This window comes from Ornithodoros turicata, chromosome 2 (genome assembly GCF_037126465.1).
Source record: "Ornithodoros turicata isolate Travis chromosome 2, ASM3712646v1, whole genome shotgun sequence".
In the NCBI taxonomy this organism is placed as follows: Eukaryota; Metazoa; Arthropoda; class Arachnida; order Ixodida; family Argasidae; genus Ornithodoros; species Ornithodoros turicata.
This window is the reverse complement of record NC_088202.1, coordinates 117,759,704-117,784,752: the sequence shown is the minus strand read 5'-3', so window position 1 is coordinate 117,784,752 and position 25,049 is coordinate 117,759,704. Positions and strand designations below refer to the sequence as shown.

Here is a 25,049-nt window from a genome sequence, read left to right as displayed (position 1 = left end):
GCGAAACTCGTTTTCCTGCACGAGGCCACACACACACACACATACATTGGATGATGATGCACGAGGCCCAAGGCAACCTATCATCGGGTTTGCCGATGCGCCCCACACTAATTTCAGAGGTAGAGTAACTTGAGTACCCAGGTACTCAAGTTGGTTAGGTACATATGCAACTTAGGCAACAAGAGTAACTAACGTTTCAGATGATGCCCATTAGAAGGGAATTCACAAGCAATTATTTAAATGATTGTGCAGTTATATGTATTTAGGGTAAACTGTCAAATTTCGGCCACCGCATCAAATTGACCGATGTTATGTTCGCCAAAGTGTGCAGTCATGGCACCAGCTGCCACTATGTAACATGATTTGTTCTCTTAAAATTCTGTCTATATCAGGAGCTGCTGAGAATCCTCGAAACGAAGTCGCCTGAAAGCGCAAATGCACTGTATGCCAGAGTTCATACAGCCTATAATGAAAGAAGAAAGTCACTGAAAAGGTTATCCAGCTGTAACCTTTTCAGTGACTTCCTTCTTTCGTCGTTAATTTCTTAGGCACTTGAGGCTTTGTATGTATTTGTCCTTTCTATGTGTTCCAGCCGCAAAACATCAATTCCCATCACGTTCATACAGCCTGTTCATTTCAATCAGGGTGGACTTTCGATATGCTTACGAAGTAATCCCGGCAAGTTAATTTACTTATTGGTTATGCAGAACAGCTCGACGCGATGCAACTTTCGTTGAATGAGAGAGCTTATGTTTCATTGAAAGCTCTATGAGTGGGGGCAAAGCTTTCACTTAAGTGTGAAGTCTAAAGCCTTTGACCTCTAGAAATGTCAGCTGGTACATAATGAAGAGCGGAATGCTCACTCCTTGCACAACTGGTAACAAATAAAATTAAACTTCTCTAGTGAGATCAAAGATAGGGTGCAGGCAAGCTGGTACTTCACTGTAGAGGAAAACTGAGAGAAGCGTTAGAAAAGGTGAAACACGGGCACAGTTCCTCTACTTCGCCTTCGCAGCACATTGTGAGGCAGCAGAATGCAACGACTGTGTCCTCGCTTTTCTTTTCCGAGTCACATATCTCGTTGTAATAACAGTCGAGTTAACCAAGCTTTCGTCGTCCTCACTTCAACACACTAAAACGTAACACATATCTCTTAAAGGGGCCGACAATATTCACGACGGCGAAAATTTCACTTCAGACAACGTCATACTTTGCACGCAATTTGAACAAACGTGCAGCCAGAGCAGACGACGGTGAAACGGAAGTTTCTCGCCCACAAAACGCTCACACGGCATTCCAGGCGGAGGAACCAATTGCCAGACACGGAAGACGACCGCTTCCGCTTTGCATCGAGATTCCCGTTGTGTCGATGTTTTGCCGGGCAGAATTGTGGAATCTCTTTCGTGCCATGCTGTATAAATTATTATGGAAGATCGACGCATCATTTGCTGACGCTGGTAGAATACTTCGTAACTGGAATCGCAGAGTTAAACGCGTACGCCGACACGAGCACACACCGACCAGCGGCAAAAACGCCAGTGCGCCGCTTGGAGAATCTTTTGTGGGTGTCTCTGTGTATTTATCTCAGCGCTTCCAGTTATAACTCGACACCAACAGGACAAGCACACAGTTTTAACAATTTGTAAGCTAACCCTTTGTAAACTGATCACTTCGCTCGCGGAGTGTGCCCACGTTTGACGGATGGTGACATCGTTCATTCATGCAAACAGGTATGTGTGCTTTCTTGTTCAACAGTAGTCATATTTAACAGGACCACAATGTACGTTACTCACTCCTGGCCCGCTGTAAATTGGTTTTGCAGTCACCTAGATAAGTCTGCGGACGTACCCCAATCGAACTGTGGTTCGCATATTCCCATGTTTTGAAGCGCATAGTTAGCTAATGTACACGACGTAAATAACGGGAATTAGTCGAGGCAGGCCATATACATAAACAACACAAACAAGTAAGAAATCAGGAGGAAACGGAAAAGGGAAATCCAAAGGATCCAAGTTAGAATTTTAGCGTAGCGTAAGCACCTTTTTCCGGAGTTATTGGTTGTTTGATATTTAGCTAAGTTTAACATAACCTCTTGAATCTCCGTTGGCATTACATTTGAGCTGTTGGCAAATTTAAGCATTCTGAAATCGCAAAGCTCCACCTAGGATGTAAGAGATATTTCTAGAGTTACGATATTGGGCTGGATCAAGTGTAATATCACTGATGCAACTACTTTCATTGCTGCCGTAAAAATTAAGCATGTATCAACGAGAAAGGGTGGCACCAGAGACATAAAACTAAACCAACAAACTGCACAGGTCTAGGCGGGTTCTTAACTCGCAGTGCCGTAATCATTTGCAGCCCTTCGCCACAGGGTCTGATGTCGACGTGAATGGCAGTGAACATGAGGCAAGAGTCCAGTCCCCTTGGAATTTCACAACCTGAATAGTTCGCATGCTGTGCTGTCACATGCAAGTTAATGTGATTCAAACTTGATAGTCGAGACAGACAAGCTGCGTTCAGTTCCTGACGGGGAAAAGAGTCTGGTTCAAACCACAAATAGCTATTACTGCATGGCAGACAATATAATGTTTTGACAATCAAGATAATTGTAGTGGGCAGAAGACGAAGAGGAGAGGTTGCGAGGAAAACAATAAAGTTAACTTTCCCGTGTTCGAGGCTGGAGGCAAGGTGTCTCCCGTGTGGAACATTACATTTGGCGCGGTCGACAGGATACGAAGGAGATGTGGATTGAGTTTTATGTGAAGCCTTCGGGGGATAGTCTACTCGTCGATCGGTACCAGATAGACGGTGAGGACCCTATACTGCTGCCAGAAGCCATCAGCACACCAGAGCTGGCACAGTATGTTATCACAAGAAGTAGGAGGAGTGTCGACGAGATATTACTTAAAGGTAGCGTCAAGGTGAATATGAAATTAAATGATTTCCAGGCCTGGATTGGGGACGCCACTTCGCGCGGCCCAGTCGCGAGTCCGTCGTCGCACGATGGCACACAAGAGCTTCTATTAAGGATGATCTCCTTACAACAGCAACAGTCCGCGCAGCAACTCGAGCTATTACGAGGAATGGCCGCCGCGATTGCAAGCTCTAAGCCCCGCGGTGAGCTGGTGGATCCAGAGGTATTTGACGGGTGTTCCACGAGTCCGCAGGCCTCGGTGGACTTGTACGAGTACGCCTGTGGGAAGAATGGCTGGACCACCGACGACGAAAAGATAACGAACCTTCGTTCCTACCTAAGCAAGATGGCCAAAAGCTGGTTTGACCTGAGAGTCACTGCGAACGTCAAGGAAACATGGGACCAATGTAAGCTGAGCTTCCTGGGCGCCTTCCAGGAAAATGCGGTCGAACGGTGGGACCGGGCGATTTTCTACAAGTACCGTTCGGGGAGCGCTCTGCAGTACTTTTATGAAAAACACAGACTCCTACAGACGGCCGATAGCAACCTGCCAGAAACGTCCGTGGTTCCGTTAATAATACATGGATTAAGCCGTGACCTGCAGAAGCAAGTCCAGGGTCGGGGGCCAAAGACCGTGCTGGAGCTTTTGTCATGCTTCAAAGACCTAACCGTGGACCGGCCCAGCAATAACGATGATCACACCTGCAACCGGACTCCACCTGATCCTCGACCACCGAATCCACGTAACCCGTGGACATCGCGACACCCGGCAGCAGCCACCAACTTCGTGGGTGAGAAATCACCCGAGGCCTACGACGCTAATCGGGATTGGTCTCAGCATACAACAGCGGCGGACTCAAAACACGAATAAACGCGGGTTGGCAGTCTCGCCCGGAAGCAGAAAAGGAGACTGTGTTTTTACTCAACCAAACCTTACTGTTCATCCCCGTGCTGCTCAATGGAAAACCAGTTGATGCACTGGTGGACACTGGTGCGAGCATCAGCATTATCAACAGAAGAGTGACAAATACCGATGAAATTTCAGCTGGGCGGCCGGTACAAGTGCAAGCCTACGACGGGTCCAAAAGGACAATAAACGAATGGACAAAGGTGAAGGTTGAATACAAAGGACACGCGATAGAGCCAGAAGCACTTGTGGTGGACGGGGCAGAGTACGACTTCCTTCTCTCTCGGCCCCATATGAAGGCGATGCACCTCAATCTGTACTGGGACGACCACGTTGCCGTATCGGAGGAGCTGAGGCACGCAGAACTGACACACACCCGTGCTCAGAGGCTGCCGAAGTGTGCGCAGGATGTCGTAACCATGTATACGGAATTGAGGTGCCTACGCAGCTGCCCCCCACCCATCTCCGGATTTGCGATTCCATTCAAGTTGCGGGACACCACTGTCATCCGACGAAAGCCATATCCTCTTTCGAGAGAAAGAAAGGAATGGCTGCGAACAGAATTACAGTCCATGCTGGATGCAAATATTATAAGACCATCTACGTCACCCTTCGCGTCGCCCATAACCATAGCGCCGAAGGCAAACGGTACCTACAGGCTGTGCACCGACTTCAGACTCATTAACCAGCAGACAGACTTGTTCCCATATCCTATGCCGAACATTGACGAGATTATAGACAGCACCGGCGGCTGCAACGTATTCTCCTGTATCGACCTACAGAAAGGTTACTGGCAAATACCGCTACAAGAGGAATACAAGATGTACACAGCCTTTATCACACCCTTCGACCTTTCCGAATACAACCGGTTGCCCTTCGGCTAGAAAAACTCAGGGGCCTGGTTCCAGAAAATAATGGATGATGTGCTTCGGCCACTGCGTGCCTTTTGCGCTGTATATATAGACGACGTCATCATCTACTCCAGGTCGGAAGCTGACCACCAGGTGCACCTCACCAATGTCCTAGAAGCCCTATCCAAAACGAATATGAAGATCAATTTCAAAAAGAGTGTGTTTTTCAAAGAGAAGGTTGTCTTCCTGGGACGAGTGTTAGACGGCAACACCAAGACTACCAAACAAGAATCAGTTGACCGCATCGCTTGCCTCCAAAAGCCGCAGGACATACACTCTTTGCGGGTATTCTTGGGGCTGGCCGGACGTTTCAGGGCGTTCATCCCGGGATACGCCGGTCTAACAAGGTGCCTCACGCTGCTGACACGCAAAGACGTACCGTTCGTCTGGGGAGAGGAATGCGAGCGGGCTTACAGAGAACTGGTACGACGGATCTCATCAGACCCTGTCTTGTCGTTACCTGACTTCTCATTACATTTCGAACTCAAGACGGACGCGTCGCACTACGCCACATGGGCCATATTGTACCAACGACGAAAGGAAAATCCCATGGGACAGCAGTTAAGCGTCATCGGGTACCATTCACACATCTTTTCCGACTGTGAACTAAATTACACCACAACAGAGAAGGAAGCACTCGCAGTACTCCTTGCAGCGAGGTATTTCCGCCCATATATCGAGGGGAGGCGATTCACTCTCTTCACTGACAATCAAGCTCTGTCATACTTGCTGACTTCGTCCGAACCAAAAGGCAGGATCGCACGATGGATTTGTGAACTACAGGAGCTCGATTTCAAAGCCGTCCATCGGAACGCCTCGTACTTAACGGACGCCGACGCCATCTCGCGTTTGAGCATGCCTCTGGACAATTCTGCGGAGCCCATAAACCACACCAAATTGTGGGAAGGATCAGAGGATTTCCAACCCCAAAACGGAAGGTTGCACGTGCCTGACACACGGATACGCACTGTGTTAGAAATGTACCACGACAGCCCGGATTCCGGCGGCCACGATGGCTTTTGGCGAACATATAACAAGATTTCCAAAAGATTCACGTGGGCCAATATGAAGTTAGATATAAGCAAATACGTAGCATCTTGTCCCGTTTGCCAGCTACATAAGGCAAAATATCGTCCAACCAGCGACAGCATGATTTTGCCTCATCATTCTCTGGTACCGTTTGAGACCTTCCACCTGGATTTCGCAGAGTTAAGGAAGAAAGGGGAAGGAGTTGCTCGAACGCAAGCGTTTCTCGTAGCGGTCGATCAGTGCACGCGAATGGCGGCCGCGCGCGCAGGGAGAGAAAACGCCGAATGTGTAATCAAGCTGCTGGAACGCGACATGTTTCGGGACACGAAGATCATAATCTCGGACAATGGACCAGCGTTCAGGAGTCACCGGCTGCGAGCCTGGGCTCAGCAACGAGGGGTACAGTTACGCACAACAACACCGTACCACTCAGCGGCCAACGGTCTCGCGGAGAGGACCACCATGGACTTAAAGCTATACATCGCAATGTATCCCCGGTTCCAGGGAGGGTGGAAATGTGCTCTAGAAGCGGCAGTCAGGCATCACAATAGGTCTCACACCACAGCGCTGGGATGTAGCCCCCATTTTGCGGTATTCAACACTCCCGCGTTGTTCCCTGCGGATGAACGACTCCGCATAACCGATCATGTCCACCTAGAAGTGCGGCGCCGATCCCCAGAAGCTATTGACAAGTATCGCAAGAAGATGAAAGAAAACTTCGACAAACACAGGAATACTAAGATACCCTCAATCCAAGTTGGTGACGAGGTCCTTGTAAGACGAGGGACCAAGGAAACCCAAGCAAGCTTCGAGGGTCCATACAAAGTGTGGAAAACGATGCACCAGGAAGGCATCCTAAAAGCCGTGGGCTATAAAGGACCACGAGGGACCGATGAAATGGCGACCATTGGAAACGTCATCCCGTACCGTCCGCGGAGGGACGGTTAACCGAAAGGGGGGGTATGTAGTGGGCAGAAGACGAAGAGGAGAGGTTGCGAGGAAAACAATAAAGTTAACGTTCCCGTGTTCGAGGCTGGAGGCAAGGTGTCTCCCGTGTGGAACATTACATTAATGAAGAAGCCAGAAAACAAATTCAAAGCTGTAGGGATCTGACACGTCTCTTTCCAAGCTTTATTCCAAGTGGTACGTATTTCCTTGAATTAAGAGTAATCTACAGGACAGTCCAAATTTTATGCTAGTATTTCAACCATTATAGAAAGTGTTATGTTATGTAAATGTATTGTATGCAGCATCTACACAATAGAAGGAGTTATGAAAATCTTCAGCCTTGTGAAACTGTGCAGGAGTAATTTTGTTGAAGCCGGGGAGGACAAATTAAAATAGTGCAGCTCCAATGGTCGGTGTGTAAGCAACAAAACAGAAATGCCAGCTTAATTTCACAGAGATATATCTCCTAACAGGTCCTACTCAAAACCGTCCTTGTGCAAACCTTGACGTTCAGGAAAAATGAAATTTTGCACATTCACATTCTAGTTTCTCAGATGTGCTTATCTGCCTTTTACTTCCCTTGATCCATACCTACCTTCGGTGCGCATACCTAATTGAGTAATATGTTGTCTGAGGATGTACCATTTATTGGGATAGAAACATATTAGGTCACTATAGATGCTGTTGGGAAATTTCTACTTGCTGAGACCAAAACGGGAAATCGAAGCCAAAATACTTCTGCAACTGCAGCACTCAAGTGGGCTGTCACTACTGTGACTTCTTTCATAGTTGTAGTGAAAATGCAGGTATCCAACAAAGAACAGACAGCCACAAAGCTTAACTGAATGCACTTGGGTTCTTCTTGCAGTGCTATCTCCTTGTAGAAGTGTGGGGTTGCCTGAAAAGGGCCGTTTTGAATAGCTGTGGTGGTAGGCACACCCGGGTGGCACACACGGGTGGGTCAGCAGCGTTGAACTCTTCACTTATGGAACGCGTGCAAGGAGGGTTAAATGCAATCGGTTGTCGATGCTTAGACAATACATTTCCTCTTCTTTTTTTTTGTGTCATTCGTTTGATCCTACTTCACTCTGTTGCTTCACAGCTTCTGCAAGAATCAGTTTGCCACCACATCCACGAGCAGGGAGCACTTCAACGTCCGGAGCTTCGTTAGTGATCTTGAACGTAGGACACCACCGTATGAGACCCAGCACCTGTGTATAGCCTACACAAAAACAAAAAACATTGTTTGTACATTGCATCATGTCGTGTGCAAGGCAAATTATTCAAGTGAAGTCACGCATTGAAAAATGTGTACATACGGTACTGCAATGTTGTTTACGTACACGTTGCTCGAGCGTTACAAATGAATGTTGCAAATGATGTTAGCGACGTTTGGGCAATGTCGCAGTATGACATTGATAATAATAATAACTTTATTTTTGTTATGGTACCCAAAAACAACCACTAGGGTCTACTAATTGGTGCACCACATAAGGTTATATTATACATGTGAACAAAAAGTAAAATATACAAAAAGCCAACAAGGTTAACGGTGAAACAAACGAAGTTAAATAGAAACAATGGCACTAATACTAGTAAGAAAATCACGAGAAGGAGCGAAAATGTCGATGTCATGGTGTTGTAAGGCGGAGTTAAACATTAGTTGTAAACGATTGATTGGATGAAGCTTTGCAAAAGAGTGAGGATAGAAAAGAAGATGAGACCTCAGAGAACGTGAGGGCACTCGAAAGTTGATGCACGATAGTAGTTCGGGGCAGGTATTGATGAAATGTTGCCATACCATTCGGTGCTACCTGGGGTGTGTTCAACAAATAGAGATGTAACGCTTTACAGTGTTGTAGGAACGTTACATAACTGTCGCCTAAATGCTGTGTTGTGGTAAAGAAATATGGCTGTAACACTGTCATAATGTAGTGAAAACGTTACCCAAATGTTGCCACAATATTGTGTGTGCGTTGCTGCGTTGCATCAGCTCGCTTGTGTTCTTTCCCTTTTGGAAGACTAATTATTTGAGCCCTGGTTTTATTTTAAATCCACATACGTGGTGGAGGAAGGCAAAGGGGAGCCAGTGATTTATGTATTTGAGAACGGCCCTTTGACAACTCGGTCTGCCCCCGGGTGGGCTGTGTCTTTGAATGCACGACCTAAAACAGACGTCGGGGCAGTATCCTTCGTGATGCTGTTCCCAGAAAGATTTTTTCAAAAATTATTTATGGACGTGGCGCAATATAATGTACACTGTTTCTTTTTTGTTGTCAGTATTAAAATTACTGTTGAACTGATACCCACAGTATTGAAACTCGCACAGCTGAGTTTCGTGTTCGTCTCTTGTTGTGACAAGAGCATTAGCACTCGTCATGAATGAGTGTAACGCCCAGTTACTCAAGCAAATCCACAAAACCTTTTCACTTTGAGTAGGCTGATTAAAAAAAAAATATATATATATATATATATATAAAGAGGGGGAAAAGCCATTAAAAAATAAGTAAATGATGCTAGACGTGTTTGAATTTCAAACTTACAGATTAAAATGGCTTCTATGGCTGCACGTAGAGAAACAGATACTCATTGAACGATGCGACAGCACCAGAGGACACGTGTTTCGCCGTGTTTGCGGCTCGTCGGCCCTGGGTAGCTGCGCATCGTTCGGGATTGGCAAACCAGGGGTCACTCAGCGAGCGATATACACCTCGGAGGGTGACTGAGCACTCCTCACACTGTGGCATTGAGGAGTGCTCAGTCACCCTCCCAGGTGTATATCGCTCGCTGAGTGACCCCTGGTTTGCCAATCCCGAACGATGCGCAGCTACCCAGGGCCGACGAGCCGCAAACACGGCGAAACACGTGTCCTCTGGTGCTGTCGCATCGTTCAATGAGTATATATATATATATATATATATATATATATATATATATATATATCTTTCCTCTCCCTCGTCACGTTACTTTGGTATGGTGGAAGAAAACCCTCGAGACAGTACTGAACACAATACAAAGGTATTGCGTCTTCCTCTGTCTCTGGGTTTTCTTCGACCATATATAACCAGCTAGCCTGAATGTTATGTCTTCTGCATTACTTTAGTATGAGATGAACACAATGATCCGCGGTCAAATCATTGTTAGCCATTGCTATATGTGTGGATATCACAGTATGCATTTTTATGCCAATGTGTCTATTCATGTAGAAATGGTAGAGTTTCAGTGTAGAATGAGCATGTTATGCTGCTCTTTTTGTGGATGTCGGTGTTTCCCATACTAGTGTTCCTCAAGTTTACCAGTGAGATCATTTTGTTACATCTTACAATAAAACAGCTTCTGTGAAATAATGTGCACTAATTTCTTTTCAAAATTTGCCCTTTTCTCTATTTTTGTTTAGTTTCAGGGCTACGTATGTGACGTATAGAGTATCGTGGGCGTTATTATCAGCTTATGCTGCAAAGAGTGCTTACGAGGGTCGGTATGTGTGGCAGGCAGCCAAGGTAGCCATGCGAGGTAGTTGGTACATATCCATTCCTGGTAACTTCAGCGATTGGACGAGGACACAGGAGAAAGGCCTGAGTTTGTGCCTCTCTAGTCTCTCTGAGTCATCGTCCAATTGCTGAAGGTTTTCCACGAACGGTAGGCGGCCCATTATGTTTTTACTGGACTGACATAAAAAAAAATTCACCAGTTAAGATAACAGGCCCTTTCACAAGTTTTGAACTATGGGATAGTGTTTAGAGAACCTGGTCTGATGTTGACTAAGCAATGCACAGGCTTACATTTGGCTTGTTCGCAGGAATTCTGCAGGCCGAGAACGAGGTGTGGCATACTCATCCCTGAGAAACACAATGTATTACACTTAAATGGTGATCCAGATACTAGATTCCATGAAACAACACTACCATACTCATGAAAAAAACTGGGGGTGGCACAAAGCACCACGTGAAGTGATCTCTGAGAATTGTCACCACACCTAGTATGATATGACGGGGACGAGCTCTACGACTGCAGAGGTGTTTTTTATTTTTATTTATTTATTTATTTATTGCTTTGGAGAGTGGGGAGGCTGCAGAGGTGAAAAGCAGGTGGCTGACATGCAAAATTGTGTGATGTACTCATATTGCAGTGCTCCCCACTGGCTTCAGTGCACCCTCACAATGGTAGATTTGTACCCTTGAAATTATTAGAATACTAAATTTCTGAGCTTTCAGATCAGTGTCACCCCCTTCACTCACATCAGACAGGTGAAAGGTTATGTCCATTGGGTGACATGTGCTGGACATGGGAAATTGAACAAATATGGAATGATGCATGATAAATATCCTATATTAGGCATGCCTGCACATTCTGCTCTTGAGACTTTTTTCTTGCATATCTGTATCATCAAACATTTATGAAGTCTGTACAGCTTACCCTTCAGATGGTACAGCGGTATCAAGTATGTAGATACGGAAGCCGCTGCTCAACACTGTGCAGTGCTGATGTGTTGTGAGTAGCAGTTGTTTCCAGTTGCAGCACCTCTGTACAGGTGTCCTTTGTGCCATAAATTAACAAGGCACTGAGCTGATGCGATATTAGGGAGAGTGCACAGGAAGGATTGAGACTCAAGCCAGACTGCCTTGAGGCGTTGAGTGAAGCTAGTCTGAGCAGCTGTGAAAGAAAGCACTGGCATAATGTAATTGATATGACATAAGTCACAAGCAAATTGGAGGTCAGAAACTGCTGTTTGTGTTGTCCTGTGCACTTGCTTTGCTTTTTCATGTCGCTACTGATGTGACACAATTGTGCTGAGAAATCCAGACTGGCTTACAGTTTGGTCGAGTGCTACAACTAAATATACACTAGAAAACGAAAATAAGAGGCGTAAAATAATGATTTCATGCGCCGGGAAACGAAAACGGCAACTGGGAGTGACCGCGTCAAAGTACTCCTGTCAATGGCTCAGTATCATAACTACCGGTAAGTTTCAATTCAGTTAGTGTCCACAAAACCTCGAACTCATGTACTGCAGAAAGTCTAATGCTTATACCTGTCATTGTGTCACAAGCGCGAATGTCCATCGAGGTGCTTGGAATATGCATGGATTTCATTCTGAACGCAAAATAAAGCAATAACACAAGTTTACAGCGCTACTATATTACTTCAACGCTACGTCATCTTTATCTCGTGAACGTAAGCGGCCACAAATGTACAGTAATCTTACCTTCGTATATCTTCTCCACAGGAGTCATAAAAAGACGGGCGGCACAACATCGACTTTTAGCGACTTTTTCATTTCTCCTTTGTCGGTGGCACGCTCAGTCTTGCTTTGAAGATATCACTACGTCGTACTACGTACGCGTCGTCTGAGGAGTGCATCGAACATACACGAGACGCTGTTTTCAGTTTTATCCCACGGTTGATAGCACGCACCAAAGTGCAAAGTTGGGGCAATCAGTAATGATAGCACGCAATCGTAGGTTACCACTTTCGCTGCGTACATCGTCGTCTTGGGTATGGTAAAACGAAATGTTCGGATTCCTCATTGAGGTGTTCTTGCAGTAAGGCACACTGCAGACATTATCATCCGGCATCCTAGACAAAAAATGCCGCGTACAGGAATTAGGAACACTTTGAAGCTTCGGAATCAGGACAGAAGCAGACGCGGGAACACTAGCCGTACGTCGTCTGCTCCGGCACCGTCCGGGGCCTCTCAAACAACCAATCAGCTGAGATTCCGCAGAACGTAACTGATAGCTGTTGTTGCCAGCTGACTTTTGTGTTGAGAATACGGATATGATTATCTGAAAATTAATTTTCTCGATAACAATGCAGATTTTTTGCGGCATAATTTGTAGGCTCACATTTCAAGCTATGGGTAATCGAACGTGATATCTCCCGAAGCGGGTTGCTCCATGCCACTATCCCTTTAAAGCGCAGCTCTCAGGCGCCCGTCGCTGGTTTGAGCTGCGTCACCGTTGTAACCGGCAGAGCGATAGAGGAGCGAAGCGAAGAATGAAACAACGGGAGAGCGTGAGGAGGAAAGCCGCAGGGCAGCGTACGGTGGGTGTGGCACGAAGAGAGTGAAGAGGGTGCGAGGAGGAAAGCGAAGAAGGGTGGCACGGCGTAAGCAAAGAGGGGGCGAGGAGGAAAGTGAAGAAAGAGGGTGCTACGAGAGCAGTAGAATGAGCCAAGCTCGGTCCGCGGTTTCTGCCTATACAGGGTGACCCAGCTAAATGCGAACATATTTTTTCAAATATATATATATATATATATATATATATATATTTGAAAAAATATGTTCGAAAAAAAGTATATATGGCGCAGCTACCCAGGGCCGACGAGCCGCAAACACGGCGAAACACGTGTCCTCTGGTGCTGTCGCATCGTTCAATGAGTATCTATATATATATATATATATAGTTGAAATAAATGGGAGACAGAAGACGAAAGTAGGGGAAGTAACAAAAAAAGGGTTTATTAAAACTTAAAAATCGATGAATATATATATATATATATATATATACTCATTGAACGATGCGACATCACCAGAGGACACGTGTTTCGCCGTGTTTGCGGCTCGTCGGCCCTGGGTAGCTGCGCATCGTTATATATATATATACATATATAAAGAGGGGGGAAAAGCCATTAAAAAATAAGTAAATGATGCTAGACGTGTTTGAAATTCAAACTTACAGATTAATATGGCTTCTATGGCAGCACGTAGAGAAACAGATACTCATTGAACGATGCGACAGCACCAGAGGACACGTGTTTCGCCGTGTTTGCGGCTCGTCGGCCCTGGGTAGCTGCGCATCGTTCGGGATTGGCAAACCAGGGGTCACTCAGCGAGCGATATACACCTGGGAGGGTGACTGAGCACTCCTCAATGCCACAGTGCAAGCCCGTGAATTATAAAGAGGGGGGAAAGCCATTAAAAAAATAAGTAAATGATGCTAGACGTGTTTCAAATTCAAACTTACAGATTAAAATGGCTTCTATGGCAGCACGTAGAGAAACAGATACTCATTGAACGATGCGACAGCACCAGAGGACACGTGTTTCGCCGTGTTTGCGGCTCGTCGGTCCTGGGTAGCTGCGCATCGTTCGGGATTGGCAAACCAGGGGTCACTCAGCGAGCGATATACACCTGGGAGGGTGACTGAGCACTCCTCAATGTCACAGTGCAAGCCAGTGAATTATAAAGAGGGGGGAAAGCCGTGTGGAAAGCCGTGGGGGGAAAGCAACACGTGTCCTCTGGTGCTGTCGCATCGTTCAATGAGTATCTGTTTCTCTACGTGCTGCCATAGAAGCCATTTTAATCTGTAAGTTTGAATTTCAAACACGTCTAGCATCATTTACTTATTTTTTTAATGGCTTTCCCCCCTCTTTATAATTCACTGGCTTGCACTGTGGCATTGAGGAGTGCTCAGTCACCCTCCCAGGTGTATATCGCTCGCTGAGTGACCCCTGGTTTGCCAATCCCGAACTATGCGCAGCTACCCAGGGCCGACGAGCCGCAAACACGGCGAAACACGTGTCCTCTGGTGCTGTCGCATCGTTCAATGAGTATCTGTTTTTCTACGTGCTGCCATAGAAGCCATTTTAATCTGTAAGTTTGAATTTCAAACACGTCTAGCATCATTTACTTATTTTTTTAATGGTTTTTCCCCCCTCTTTATAATTCACTGGCTTGCACTGTGGCATTGAGGAGTGCTCAGTCACCCTCCCAGGTGTATATCGCTCGCTGAGTGACCCCTGGTTTGCCAATCCCGAACGATGCGCAGCTACCCAGGGCCGACGAGCCGCAAACACGGCGAAACACGTGTCCTCTGGTGCTGTCGCATCGTTCAATGAGTATATATATATATATATATCACTTTTTCCGAGATGAAATCAATTGCAATATAGCATATGCTGAAGGGCTCTCCTAAGACAATGTCTTAATTCACTTTCAATAATTAACTTTTCAATTATAAAAACTACGAAGTTGTCCCAATGAGAACATCTATCCCTTTCGGTCACCTGATATCGTAGCCGTTTTCAGAACAACAATCCGTTCGGTAGATCATCCGCAAAAAAATCGTGAAGGAAACCGTCTTTTTGTTTGTTTGTTCATTGCGCATCTTCGGAGACGCGTCTTTCCTTCACCCCCAGTGTGCGAGGGTGAAGGATCACAGTGCCGCCTCATGCGTCGAAGGTGAGCTCTAACTTGCGGAAACGAAAGAAAAACAAATGTATCGGGTGACGCTATCGGAACTGCCCTTATCTTGGGTTGCATTTTCTGTTTTCTTCTAAGCTTTTTCAAGGATGCAAGAGGCGACATTGTGCTCACTGGACCCTTTCACATTGGGGGGTGAAAGAAAGACGCGTCTCCGAAGATGCACAATGAACAAAATAAATAAAAAAACGGCTTTTCTTCACGAATTTTTTGCGGACGATCTACCGAACGGATATTTGTTCTGAAAACGGCTATGATATCAGGTGACCGAAAGGAACAGATGTTCTCATTGGGAGAACTTCGTAGCTCTTAAAGTTAATTATTGACAGTTCATAAAGACATTGTCTTAGGAGGTTGCTAGTGCCCTCCTAAGGAGTGCCCTTCAGCTTATGCTATATTGGAATTGATTTCATTTCCGAAAAACTGATGTATATGTTTTTAAAAATATGTTCGCATTTAGCTGGGACAGTCTGTATAAGCCCAATAAAACACGCTCATGACCATCAAGAACTGTGATAGGACTGGGACCTGAATAAAGTTTGCGAAGAAAATACAAATAACAAGAGTGGTGTATAACTCAACCTCAACAACTGCGCTAAAATATCGTATTACGGGCTATCGTATTCGTCCAGTGATTTCTTTATTTATTTCTTTTCTTTCTTATTTTTTTACAATGAGTGCTCGCAAGTATGCTGTTCATGTGACAAAAGGAAGTAGACACTTGGCCTTTGACCAGGTGATGTTAGTGTCTCAGTCAAGGAATGTGTGGTGGTCTACAACATTTTGGCCATGGAAAATCACTCTGTGGGCGAGAGCCGCCATGTAATTATATTTAAAAATCTGGAGACTGTGGTGTGAATCGTTGTCACTGCCTTGTGGTACGATATTGTTAGGTAAAGAGGAAGCGTCTCCAGAAAATGCAATGTAGATGCCATGCACCACGATAGTTTCCTGCCATACCAAGCAGAATAGAAGAAAAGGATATCGGAAAGGGATATAATTTCGCGCTTGAACCTGTGTGCGAAAAAAGAGAAGTACTAAGAACCCTGATGATACGGTGGGCTCACCGTACGGGAAATGCAAAGAAAAGTATGCACTGGTTGCGAAAATATAGGAAAACTGATGTGCGTGCAAGCCGTTAGTAGAAAAGTGTAAGTTAAAATAACTAGGTATACGGCAATAGCCAACTCCTTCAAGTAAAAAAAAAAATAAAAAAAATGATACTACGATAATGACTTCGACACTGCAATGTCTTACTTTTGTATGGAAAACAACGTCCTTCACGGTGTGTGGGTGCAGCATAGTCACGCAGTTCTCTATAGCAGGGCTCGTTTCAAAATAAAGTGTGGTAGGATCCGAAAATAATTTCTAAAAAATGCTACGAATTCATTCTTTTCCCGTTTTTATATATATATTCAAACTCGAACTTAAACTCAACTTTTTAAACATGTGCAGAGGAACGTGCTTGGAGATAACGAAGCTTATGGACGCTGAACGCGCTTAAACAGTTGCATAGCTGATTTTGTGGCACACGGGCCCAGAACTACAGAAAATGTCGCTCTTAAAAGGGCAACTCCCCGTTATTTTTTTTTTATTTTTTTTTTCTTCAGACGTGACTCCTGCTTGTTATGAACATGACATCCTTCTCCTGAATCTTCGAGAAATATTCAGGCAATCTTCAATGCAAATATATATTCCAGGAACTCTATGCTTAAAAAGACTGAGCGTGGACAAACGTACAAACGACACATGGCGTGTGCTTCTCAGAAAGCACGCACGCGACCGTGATATACAAGACCAACTGTCGGTTACGGCTGTTTACTTCCTCTCGTTTAGATGAAAAGCAGATGGGCAGCCGGATCTCTCTACTGACAAACCGACGGACAGATTAATAATAATAATAATAATGTTTTATTGGTGCCCAAGAACGGTCGTGACGACCCTAATGTTGATGAAATGACATAAATGATACGCAAATCCGGCGGCTGGAACTGCACGCATGGGCCGTTCGTGGAGATAGTTTTATTTATTCTGATATTTTCATTAGCTTTATTCTTAAAAACTGGTTGCACGTCCCACCCATTCGCAGCCTCCTGGTTGACACTAATAAAAGTTTTGCCAGACACTGTGATACTTTGAAGGCTTGTACAAGTTACTCCAAAAAAGGTATTTAAGCTAAGTTGCTGAATACCACGCAAAAAAGTAACTTCGTACAGAGTAGTAAACGCTCAATTTTAAAACGTTTTTGAGTAGAATAGTAAACACTCATAAAAGTAACTCGTTACTTTTCAACATACTGTCAAGTTACAATTTGTCACTGTCGGCACAGTTCCCACTGGTGTCGGCCCAGATCGCATATTAACCCCCCTGCCCGCACTCCTTCCTGCTGTCCTTGCTTCATCTGTCCAGGTCTGTACGCCGCTCATAGCCACAGTTGCTTCGTGGCGCGAAAATAGAATTTAAAAAATAAACATGTTGTCAAACAGACACAAACAAAGTGATGATAAGAGCCGATACTCGTTGGGATACTTCTGTTTTGCCAGCGATATCTCCTTGGTGTATGCTCTCTTCCGCGGACGAGATGTCGCTCGCGCGGACACCCGATGCTGCGCTCAGAGGAAGGGGAGAAAGAGCCGGAATTGCCGCACGAAACGAACGTAAACGTGCCGCTGAAATATGGCAGTCGTCGAAAAAGCCAGGGAGCGACGGAGATCGAACCGAACATATCTCGATTGTCTGTCGAGTGCGCCACCTTAAAATACTTCTACTGTTTTAGTCAACTGATCATTTTACTTGTTTACATCTATAGCCGTCCTCGCTGGCTATGAGACTCCAAACAAAACCCATGACGTTAATAAAGCAAAGCACTCTGTGATCCACTTTAACACGCGGCCACGGATTATTTTCTGATGAAGCATGGTCCTTACATGCATACGTGGCTGGCGTCGTGTCGTGTCGTGACACTGTCATATCTAGAAAAACTGCCACCTTGAACAACCCACGTGCCTTTCTTCTAGCGTGCATGACACCAAGTCCACATTGTAGTTCATGGCATTCCTATGAGTTCCAACAGTAGTCAGTTCAGTACCGCAGTGGCTCAACTATTTTGCACAAACAGCTTCTGGGGCATATAGGACGGAATGATTCTATCGACCTCGGAGATTTCCCAGGCGTGAGCACCGGGATTAGCGCTGACGTTTTCTATTGTGACTTATGTACCTGGCTGTTTTCGCTCGATCTGTTTGCGATCGAGGGACTGACTTCAGATAGAGTTGGCGATGGCTTTGGGACATACGTTCAGGATAGTTTTGTTAAGGTATACATGCTGTGCATGGTGCAGAGTGACACGGGTAGCTTGTGAAGTGCCACACAAACGCCTTAGACGTTGAACGTCACGTTGCTGGAGCTGGTGCACACCGCTCTCTCCATGCTTTCCTGTTTTTGTAGCCCTATTTCTTCGGTACTGAGGAATTTGAGGTGATATACCCCATGCGTGTTAATATCTGTCTCGTTTTTGCTTCGTTTCTTCTGCCTATAACGTATGTAAGGTTATTCGTATGTCTGAACGCAAGACGTGCCTGCCGGGATTCTCAAATAACAGACTCCCCAAAAATCATTTCCGTAGATGACGTATCGTTACACGGAGGTGAACCAAGGACAGCATGGAGGGCACACTCTGAGTATTATTTTGTCATCACCTTAAAGGAACATGGAAGTGACCCCAAAAATATTTTTAGTTTTTCGCTGCAACGTCTTCTACAACAAATAAAATAAGCTGCTGCGAAAGAACGATGAGCGCAGGCAACCCAGAGAGCACGCGCAAGGCTCTGTTCCGCACAACTCTCCAAGAGTGCTCTCCACATCCGAAGAGCGCCGAAGCGAAGCCGGAGATGGCGTGACGTATCACGGGCTACGGCACGTGACCAGTGACGTCCAAGGGCACAGCTGAAACATGTATAAGCGGCGCGCGAGCCGAGATGAAAAAACAAAGAAAAAAGGCACCGAGCAGCTTCTACGTCACGCGCCGCGACTGCCGTCTTTTGTTAAGTGTATTGCGCAGTGACATTACGCCGCAGATCGAAAGTATTTTGCATGGTGGGTGGACAGCTTCACAGATGAAGCCAGCTTCACAGACCTTGTGGACAGCTTCACAGATGAAGCAGGGTTTCGAGTCAAGTTAAATGTCACTCCCATGCTCCTTTAAAACAGTCGCGTAGTATGCGATATGTAGAGCTGGTCGCACCCAAGCGGACGCGAAGCAAGCAATTGGTACCCTTATGAGACGTCTGTGCAGTGAACACTGGCGAAGAAGGGTTCCTTCTACGTTGTGACGACCGCGGCCTCCGGAGAGGTAGTCGCACAAAATCGGGTTCGCTTTTGAGTGAGACGAAGAGTCCAGACGAGAGGTACAGGGTTGACAACAATTTATTTCTACAAACACTGTCTAGCCTTACGGTACTACCTAACCTTATGTTGGGGACTGCGTGCGTTTGGACTTACATCCAGCGGGCGACGTCCCACGATGGTGATCGTAGAGTGGCTCTTGAACTGTGTCGGGGCCGTTCCGCACGCTGCTTTCACTGCTGAGGTGGGTCCGCTGCCGGTTGTACGCTGATTCAGGTACACTGTCTGGTCGGGCTCGGGAGGTTCAGGATGCGGGAGCTGCCGGTCGGTCTCCGAGGCTGGGCTGCAGGGTGAGGCTTGGTCACCGCTGTCCGTCTCCCCTGTCGTAGAACCGTCGACTTTCACTCCTCCAGACGCTCTCCCCTAATCCAGGTCACGCGCCGCTTTTAAAGGATGCGTCCCTTTTTCCCTACGTGAGAAGCGACGACGCTCCCACGCAGTCCTCTCTGTTCACGATGTCTCCGTTCCACTTTCCAAGGCCAGTTGCCCTCGATTTCAGCCCTTTCGCTTTTCTGTCCAGAGGGGGATTACTTTGGGCTTTGTTTCCCAACTGGACGAAATCCGGTGGCGACCTTCAACGTGCCTCTTTCTGCAGGCTCAGAACTGGGTGCACACATTATGATCTCTCACAACGTTTCCTGGTAGACAGGTCAACTATATCTAGGATTCTTGCATACTGGATAACCCGAGTGTACAAGAGGTTAAAAACAATTAACTTATGGCCTGAGAGAAGTGTGGTTGATAAGACAATGCCCATTTCATTTATTCGAAGCTTCCCACAGTGTAGAGTGATCATAGACTGCACAGAAATCGAGATCCAACAGCCATCAAATCCTACTGCACAACAACAGACGTGGTCTCACTACAAGAACAGTAATACGTTGAAAGCTTTAGTTGGAATAACACCAAATGGAGCAATCTCTTTTGTGTCAGACCTATATGGAGGTAGTACATCTGACAAATACCTCCTTCAGAATTGTGGAGTGCTGCAGCAGCTAGAAGAAAACGACCTTGTCCTTGCTGATCGTGGGTTCTCGGGATCCTTTACAGTTAATGGAAAAACGATAACTGTGGTGACCCCTCCATTTATGGACGGTCGTCCTCAGCTGACACATAGGGAGGTGCTACAAACACGAAATGTCGCACACAATAGAATCCATGTTGAGAGGGCAATAGGTCGCATAAAGACATTCAAGTATTTTGCAAAACCTATTGACATCAAGCTGCTATACGAAGCGGAAGAAGTGTTCTACATCTGTGCTTTTTTATGTAATGCTGGTGCACCCCTTGTGAGCTGAATATTAAACGCTATGTCCAGTCTTTGAAACTACATTGTTTTGCATCAAAAAGGTACATCAGTCTATTTCTATGCTGTACTAGTGTGGTTCCCACAGTAAAAGAAAAAAAAATGTAAGGAGAGATACACAAAGAAAGTAGAGTTTAGTGTCCTGCTTATGTGTACATCTCAACCGATTACATAATATTCTACTATGTACGTGGTTTCATGTACCCTGAACAATGGCAAAGATGAATTGTTTTATTTCTCAATGATATGTACAGGTCAGTTATGAATACACATGTTATGAAAAGATGGCTACATGTTATATCACATACACTTCTGTTCATTACGTGAAGAGTCATGGGTGGAAGCTAATACACACTCATTACTGTGTGGTACCTCTGCTCAGTGCCTGTGGAAGGAAGTGCATAAAATAGAAGTCCCGCAGCTTGGGTACCATGTCCTTCCACACATCAGGTTCAAAACTGATTTTTTGTACGAAGGGTTCCTTTGTGAGGTCAGCAATAACTACAAAGAAGCAATGGTGTACACCAGTGATAGCCATTTGGCCCTGGACCTGATAAAAATACATATGATCCTGTTTCAAGGATAGTGATGAGCCATTACTCACAAGATAAGGGTACATTCTGTCATTCAATGCTTCAGACACAGATTTTCCCTTAGCATTATACAATGCTTTGCATTCAATGAGAGCTGGTTCACCATCAATGTACAAAAGACCATCAGGGGAGCATGCCAGATAAGGAAACTTTGGATTTACTACCAACCCACAGTCGTATATTATTGTTGAGTTAGTATATTCCAAAAGTCTCTGTTTTGCCACTTTCTCAGACTGAATGCCATGACGTACAGCTGGAACGTGGCTGATATTTTTTTTACTAGTTAGATCAACTGCAAGTTTCTTGAAATCGTCTCTCCTAGAAATTACCCTCCCAAAATTGGATGCTGTGAGGCGGAGCTTTCTTTCATCATGCCATAAATGACACAAAAACTGAGCTCTTGTACGTTCCTGAAGTCTCTGACACTCTTGTAGGTCAAGCCGAACATGCTCAGCATAATACAGGAGGATCTGAGTTGTACATTCTTGGGGATGATAAGCAATATCTGGTAGAACAGTTGACATTGGGAGGTTGTCTGGTGGTGGCTCCAAGTAAGCGTGTTGCACAAACAAGCTTCTTGCATACATTGTGTCGGATCCCATCCCTTGGACAAACTGTTGCAACTCGCTGTCTGTAACACGAGGAACACTGACATCACATTCCCTATATTTGACGGTTTCCGAAACCATGATGTCCTTCAGACGCGTTGGTCCAATCTTGATGACAGAAGGTTGATGCCATTTCTGTAGAACATCTGTAGGTGCAATCTGGAGTCCCTGCCTGCATCATAAAAACATGTCACAATGGATATGCCAGCATTTTTGTTTCATAGAAGAAAATATGCACAGTGATGTGTCCTCCTCACATCATTTTAATTTACCTGTAATAGTCTTCAAGCATATAACACAGGGCACCTAGGTGCTTACAAGATGCTGGCCTTGCACCAGCCTTGCAGCTACATTCGCCAAAACAGATTTTTCCACGCTTGTCACAGCACAGCAACAACTTGTACACCACATTTTTTCTCATTTCTGCTTTACACTGGGCGCGTACATACACCTCATCATCTTGTTCAGCATGCTGTATGTCAGCAACGTGTCCTGCTTTAAACAACTGAACAGACTTTTCACTAATGCCTGAAAAACAGTTTGCGACAGGAAAGTGACACACTTTTAGCACTGCGTCTGGCACTGGACACAAAGCAGGTTGTTGCTATAGCGAAGCGATACGACGAAGTTGCAAAAATTGTGTTACCTTTATAATCTGCTTCTATACCAGCCTCCAACTGGCGGAAGATGAAGTAGTCCATCACGTTACTCATAGTAAAGCTTTCTAGAGGAAGTGGCACCGCGACGATAGTGTGGAACCTGCAACTACCGAGGTCACTCATGGTAGCGTTCCTGCTGCTACTCTCGTTTTCGTCATTTTCGCAGCCTGAACGATTTAGGTTCCCGAGACACCTACCAAACCAACAAACAAATGCACACGTGAAGACGCACACGCAGTGAGTTGCAAAACTTGAAACTGCGCACTTACCGTCGAACCAAAACCTTTCTGTTGCCCGTGACTCTCAACCCATTCCTTTGAAGGTGATTCTTGATTATGTCACTCGAAACATCGCTCAATTCACTTGCTTCAAATATCAAACAAGATTTATCCGCGAAGCTTTTGCTGAAAATAGCGATAGAGACGCTACAACGAGCCATCTCTCCACAGTGACACCGAGCCAAAGCCGTGAAGGCAAATGGATGGGCCGTCCGATGTTTTCCAATGTCACGTGACTGGGCTCGCCTTCCATGACGTCACCGCACAAGCCTCATTGCTGCTTCGTAGCCGCGGGCCATCGCCGCGCCAGAAAGCCACGCACACAGCCCCAACAAAGGCCAAGCAGAACCACAAAGCTATAGATTTTAACGGGGGAACATTACGCACATGACATTCGCCAACCCTTTTTTTTTTCTTTGCTTTAACAAAGGAAAAACAAAACCTATCCTATCTTACAAGCATGTTCTGTTCAACGAAGTCCCGGTCCAGCGGAGGTTTTGTCGATGCTAGACAAAAGTTTCGTTCAGTAGTTCTCTTTTACAATAACACGTCACTTCGATGTGGTCAGTCGTAATTCTATATACACATCACAAGCTTTCAGTCCAAACGCACGCAAGTATGTACAATGCCAAAACGGCCTCAATATGCTAGCTGTTTGCAGAAACAGGTACCATCCCATAACGAAGTCTATGTACAGAATCAACGCTATAACATCTCTCTTTTTACATCACGTGGAATCCATAATACGCCATGCCAATTTACCTGGGGGTATTAGATTTTGTCCCATTCTCTGGGTATGAGAACTTCCACACGTCGCCGTCAACCTTAATCCCTCTGCTTCTCAGCGGATATCTAGACGAGACGCCCTCAATCGGTTCTGATGACTGAGATTCGATAACTTCGCAGTTATTAGCTACTTCCTCAGGTATGTCATTGCTAGCGGTTGGTATAGCCGCTATCTCTGAAGCAGCCGCTGTGCTTGTGCTCGCGCAGCTCATGTGGCATGATCGAAGGCGCTCAGCCTCCTCCCACGCACAAAGTCTGAAGCTGATCGACTTCTCCGCTGAGAATCAGTAACTACTCGCAACAACGACACTGGTGGATTTGGCATGACGTTGCTCTGGCTGCGGATGTCGGAGCCACTGCAAACAGGATACGGGTCTCCCTGCTGAGCAATTTTTAACCTGTTTGCGTGCACTACTTGCATGCTACCGTTGCAGAGCTTGCGTATTCGGAAGGTGACGGGTGACAAGGCTTCCACCACTCGGTATGATCCCTTCCAACGAGGTTGCAGCTTTCGCGAAAGGCCGGGTGTCGCACTTGCTACCTATAGGTAGACACGATCTCCTACTTTGAATGCGCAACTGGAAGCCTTTCTGTCGAACGTTTCCTTTTGTGTCTTAGCCGATTTTGCGAGGGCTTCTTTGGCGATCTCATGAGACTTCTGCATACGAAGCGCTAGCTCAGTCCTATAGTCATCAAGAACTCCATAATGTGAGACTGGGGGAGATGCTAACAATTCGTGGGGCAAGTCAGGGTCTCGGCCATACAACAGGAAAAAGGGGGTCTCGTTCGTGGTTTCGTGAACCGCAGCGTTGTACGCAAAAATGGCGTACGGGAGCCATAGATGATCGATCCCAATCACGTTGATCATGCGACACCATTTGAGTTAAGAGCCCCTTAATCGTTTGATTGAGACGTTCAACCGTTCGTTCGTAGCACCGTTCGTTTCTGGATGGTATGCAGTTGTTTGTAGATTCTGAATTTTAAGTAAACGGTACACCTCATTGAGCAATTTGGACGTGAAATTGGTTCCTTGATCTGTCAAAAGCTGTCGCGAGGTGCCATGCCTCATAACGATATTCTCCACAAATATCCTAGCTACTGTAGGTGCCTTCTAGTCCCTCATCGGGTAAGCCTCTGCGAACCTCGTCAGATGGTCAACGAAGACCAAAACGTACCGGGGGGGGGGGATATGTTTAATAGTGAAAAGGAAAACGGAAATGTCAGCCAGGCTATTGCCAGCTTGCTATTCCGAGAGAGAAAAGAAAAAGGAACTGTGAAACAAAAGAAATAAAAGAAAGGAAAAGATGACAGAAAAACTGGCACGCAGTGCAGTGCAGCACAGGCACGAAGGAAAGTTCGAAGAACGTCCAGTCAGAGGGCAGACGCAAGGCCAGAGTCATTTAAGAAGCGGAGCAGGGCTGTGGTGATGGCCCACTGAGTAGGCCGAGGGACGGGACCGAGGAGGGTGGCCATGGACAGTGTGTTGTAGCCCAGCTGTAT

The 25,049-nt window shown here is 45.8% G+C and overlaps 3 protein-coding genes across 3 annotated transcripts in view; 1 reads left to right on the top strand and 2 right to left on the bottom strand.

The window, feature by feature from the left end:
- Positions 1-25,049, top strand: part of LOC135383980 (cell adhesion molecule 2-like) — an 87,096-nt gene that overhangs the window by 18,309 nt on the left and 43,738 nt on the right. The gene's annotated exons all lie outside the window — the stretch shown is intronic.
- The window catches only part of LOC135383979 (phospholipase A2 hemilipin-like), a 99,737-nt gene that overhangs the window by 65,535 nt on the left and 9,153 nt on the right, over positions 1-25,049 (bottom strand). The window lies entirely within an intron of this gene.
- Positions 21,465-22,932, bottom strand: LOC135383978 (uncharacterized). Its single transcript, XM_064613251.1, has 3 exons — positions 22,755-22,932; positions 22,473-22,678; positions 21,465-21,998 (listed from the first exon to the last, which is right to left on the bottom strand). Exons 1-3 carry the CDS (start codon positions 22,922-22,924, stop codon positions 21,916-21,918), a joined length of 459 nt encoding a protein of 152 aa, XP_064469321.1. The 5' UTR covers positions 22,925-22,932; the 3' UTR covers positions 21,465-21,915.